Source organism: Euprymna scolopes, chromosome 9 (assembly GCF_053919585.1).
Source record: "Euprymna scolopes isolate OS-2025 chromosome 9, ASM5391958v1, whole genome shotgun sequence".
Classification (NCBI taxonomy): domain Eukaryota; kingdom Metazoa; phylum Mollusca; class Cephalopoda; order Sepiida; family Sepiolidae; genus Euprymna; species Euprymna scolopes.
In genome coordinates, this window is record NC_136490.1 from 39914956 (window position 1) to 39918785 (window position 3830).

Genomic DNA, 3830 nt, shown 5'->3' on the forward strand with positions numbered 1-3830 from the left:
TTTTAAAACTTTTAAATTATAAATCACATTACTTAATATATATATATATATATATATATATACACACACATTTATCTAACTTTAAATATAGGGATTATATAGATAATCCTACATGGATAGGAGAGGTTATATCTATAAGTTATCCATAAACATGACCACGCCACCCCAAATAAAATTGTATGCATCCAAGAGTTTTTTTGTCTAAAATTGTCTACTTAATTCTTACACATTTGACATCAAAATAATGCAAGGGAGTTTAACTGGTTTATGTACTTACAACTGGATATAACCATAGTTTGTAAAGAGTTCTGGTTTCTCCAGGGTAGCAGAACGTCCACAAATGTTTTTTTACAACACCATCATCCAGCTTTATGTGTACTTCCTTAGTCATTAAGTTTAAAATTGTACCTGGAGAAAGAATGAGAAAGAAAATTAATGAAACTTTTACTTGAAAAAAAAAAAAAAAAAAAATTCTTTAAATTACTTTAAAAAGCACATAACATTAAGCGGGAAAATAGAAAAGTAACTCTGGAGCTTGTGCAATATAATGGATTTTTTTATGCATTCAGGTAAAAACACATTTACATACTTAAAAAATTCCAAAATATTATGAAAAATAATTGAATGGAAAAATAATTACAAATAAAAATAAAATTTATTGAATTATAGAGTTTCATCATAATGGTTAACGTGGAATGGCACTTAAAAGCCAAGGGAGGTAACTGCAGTCCATGACAAATCTACTATTTCGAAATAGAAAATGGCAGACTGCTGATAACTTTTTTTGGTAACTATTCAGATATGTTACAACAGAACACCGACCACTCTAATTTGTTTTTTTAGGGGTAATCGAGGTCGCTGACAACGAATCTGATAATCAAACCCGGGGCAAATTTACCGTTTGCATGGTATAAACCGCTGAACCCACAAACTACTTTCTGCCATTTTATAGCTTTCGTTTAGCAAACTGCCTTCTCACATGGCGTCCGTACCAATCTTCTGCGGAAAATTTAAAATTAGGTTTGTATTACTGTACACATAGATTCGAAAAAGTTGTCAAAAAACAAATATATAACAAATAAATGTTATCAAAGGCAAGATAAGTTACTTTTCTACCTAACTGGATATATTTTTTGTGTCTTTATTCAATGTAACATGTTTATTCAGCTCGAAAAACATACAGTGTTTACCGAGGTATGGGAAAATTCAAAATGGCGCTCGAACACGGTAAGTTTGGGAAAAGGTGTTATAAATAATAAACTAAACAAAATACTGTTAGAAATTCGCTCAATATATGTTACCATGACATAAGTTGACATATATTCGGTGGTTTTTTAATAGTATTTTGTCTAGTTTATTATTTATAACACCTTTTCTCAAACTTACCGTGTTAAAGAGAGAGTCTGGCGCCATTTTGAATTTTCCAATACATCGGCAAACACTGCATGTTTTTCGAGCTGAATAAACATGTTACATTGAATAAAAACACAAAAAATATATCCAGTTAGGTAGAAAAGTTACTTATCTTGCCTTTGATAACATTTATTTGTTATATATTTGTTTTCTGACAACTTTTTCGAATCTATGTGTACAGTAATACAAACCCCAATTAAAGAAAAGTACAACAAATTGGGGGACCTTTTTTTTTTTTTGGTCTCAGTAGACTCAGTAGTTTTTAATGCGGTTTACAAAAACATAAGCACCTAACATTTTTATGTTTTTCGTTCTTTTCTTTTTTTTTGGGGGGGGAGGGGGATTCAATTATAGAACTTACGTGGCTTAATAGGTGCTTCTTCTGCGGTTTAGTTAACCGTTTTTTCCGTAAGTAACGCACCGACATTTACCGATTAGAACACCATTTAACAGTAAAGTGAGTAAAACCACTGAAAATTTTCCCAGATAGGTGAAAGAGTAACTTATCTTGCCTTTGATAACATTTGTTATATATTTGTTTTTTTGGCAACTTTTTCGAATCTATGTGTATAGTAACACAACCTCCGCCCCCCACCCCGTTTTTTTTTTTGTAATATTTTTATTAAATTATTAGGTGAAAGTACAGTATAATTACAAAACACCTTCTCCTCTCATGTTAAGAATGGCTTTCTAAATAACGTTTTTATTTCAGCACGGTAACAAAAGTGCATAAATACAAAAAATTCATAACTATTACTACGTTAATTTTCTGTTTTGAATAGACTTTTTTGATAAAACAAAAGTTTTAAAAAGTAAAACAAATAATAAAAATGAATAAAAGTAATAATTTGTCACATAATGTAAGTAAAAGAATTAACAAAATGATTTTAAAAAAAAAACACGGTTATGTTTTGGTAAACTTTGCAAGTTTTCACTAAAATAAACGTGAGTTAACATTAAAACAGTTTAAAAGTTCAAACACTTTAGAAAACAATCTTTTGAGAGACGTACATTTTTTATCACTTGTACAATCGCTTAATATGTCGGAAGTGTGGCATGGTTGAATGAGAAAAAGGAGCAAAATAACAAACATGATCGCACTCGAGGATGAGACGAAAATTCAAATTTCATAAACACTTAATTTAGGTTTCTGCGCTTCGTTTTAGCCTCATTTAGTTTCGTATCTTTTAAAAATCAGACAATATAAACTTGATTCAATGAAATAATTACATAATTTAACTGTATATATTTGTATACAATTATCTTTAGTGAGATCGAAATATTTTATAAATAATTAAAAGTTTGTTTTATTTTTAATACGCAAACGTGGCTATATAACTTTTGAAAACCGGTGTTAAAGCAAACAACAAATATTTTGACGTTTGTTCTATCGACAATATTATTTTTTTTTATTTGTTAACGCTACAATCTTTTGAATTGTAAAGAAAAATGTTTGAAAATAAAATCTTGACGACATTTGCGCGTTTATCAAAGAATTTATGATAATATTTTGCCTCCACGCTGTTAAAGGAAATAAAGGTACTTGTGCACAATTGGAACCAGACGTAATTCAGCGTCCGATATCGGCTTTGCTCGGAACATAACGCCATTGATTGTAATGTGACGTAAGACGTTGATCAGCCAATCAATGCATTGCAAAGTAGCAGACGAACTTTTCGAAACAAAAATTGGAAGGTAATAAAAACCATTCATTAAGCGGTAAATGTTGCCTTACGCTACAATAGAACACTGATCACTCAAATTTGTTTTTCTAGTGGTATTCAAGGTCGCTGACAACGAATGTGATAATCAAACCCGCCGCAAATTTACCGCTTGCACGGTATGAACCCCTAAACCTTGGGACTATTTTGTGCCATTTCACCGCCTTCGGTAGTGTTTTCTTACATGATACGTTTGCGTGCGAACGGGCGTAGTGAAGTGTCTTATCAGCACACACCTAAACAGGGAACAGCTCTTTTCTGAAAACTGTGTAAACAAAAAAATGAATATCTCCAGTTTGGGGAAATATTTGATGACGCCGGAACAAGCGATCTCATATTGTCAAGAAAAAAAAAAAAATTAATTGCTGAACCCCCCCCCCCAAAAAAAAACTGCGTTTCCTGTGGTGAAGTGCGTCATCGCCAAAAAAAGATCTGAGAAGAATGGATGCTAGTGGAGATGCACGCCACCCCCCCAACCTCCCCATGTTAAGAACGGCTTTAGGAATAACACCCCTCTCCAACCTCCCCATGTTAAGTACGACTTTCTGAACAGACACCCCTCCCCAACCTCCCCATATTAAAAATCACCATTATCAAAAAGAAAAAAAAAAGAAAAAGAAGTTAATTTATTAATCTTTTTCTTAAAAAAAAGTTTCTTTAATTGTTACATAAAAACTTGTAGAGGACTAGGATATA

General features: G+C 31.7%; 1 protein-coding gene across 2 annotated transcripts in view; it reads right to left on the reverse strand.

Annotated features, from left to right (window-relative positions):
• LOC145284510 (nuclear envelope integral membrane protein-like) overlaps positions 1 to 2578 on the reverse strand; it is a 148139-nt gene extending 145561 nt beyond the window's left edge. Inside the window, exons 1-2 of one of the 2 annotated variants that reach the window (XM_080133395.1) lie at positions 2425 to 2576; positions 278 to 408 (exon numbers count right to left, since the gene is read on the reverse strand). In XM_080133395.1, coding sequence (XP_079989521.1) covers positions 278 to 408; positions 2425 to 2506 — 213 coding nt within the window. In that variant the 5' untranslated portion in view covers positions 2507 to 2576. Of the gene's footprint in view, positions 1 to 277; positions 409 to 2424 lie in introns of both variants that reach the window. The other variant, XM_080133396.1, reaches the window with a different exon arrangement.
• Between the last annotated feature and the right edge of the window lie 1252 nt (positions 2579 to 3830).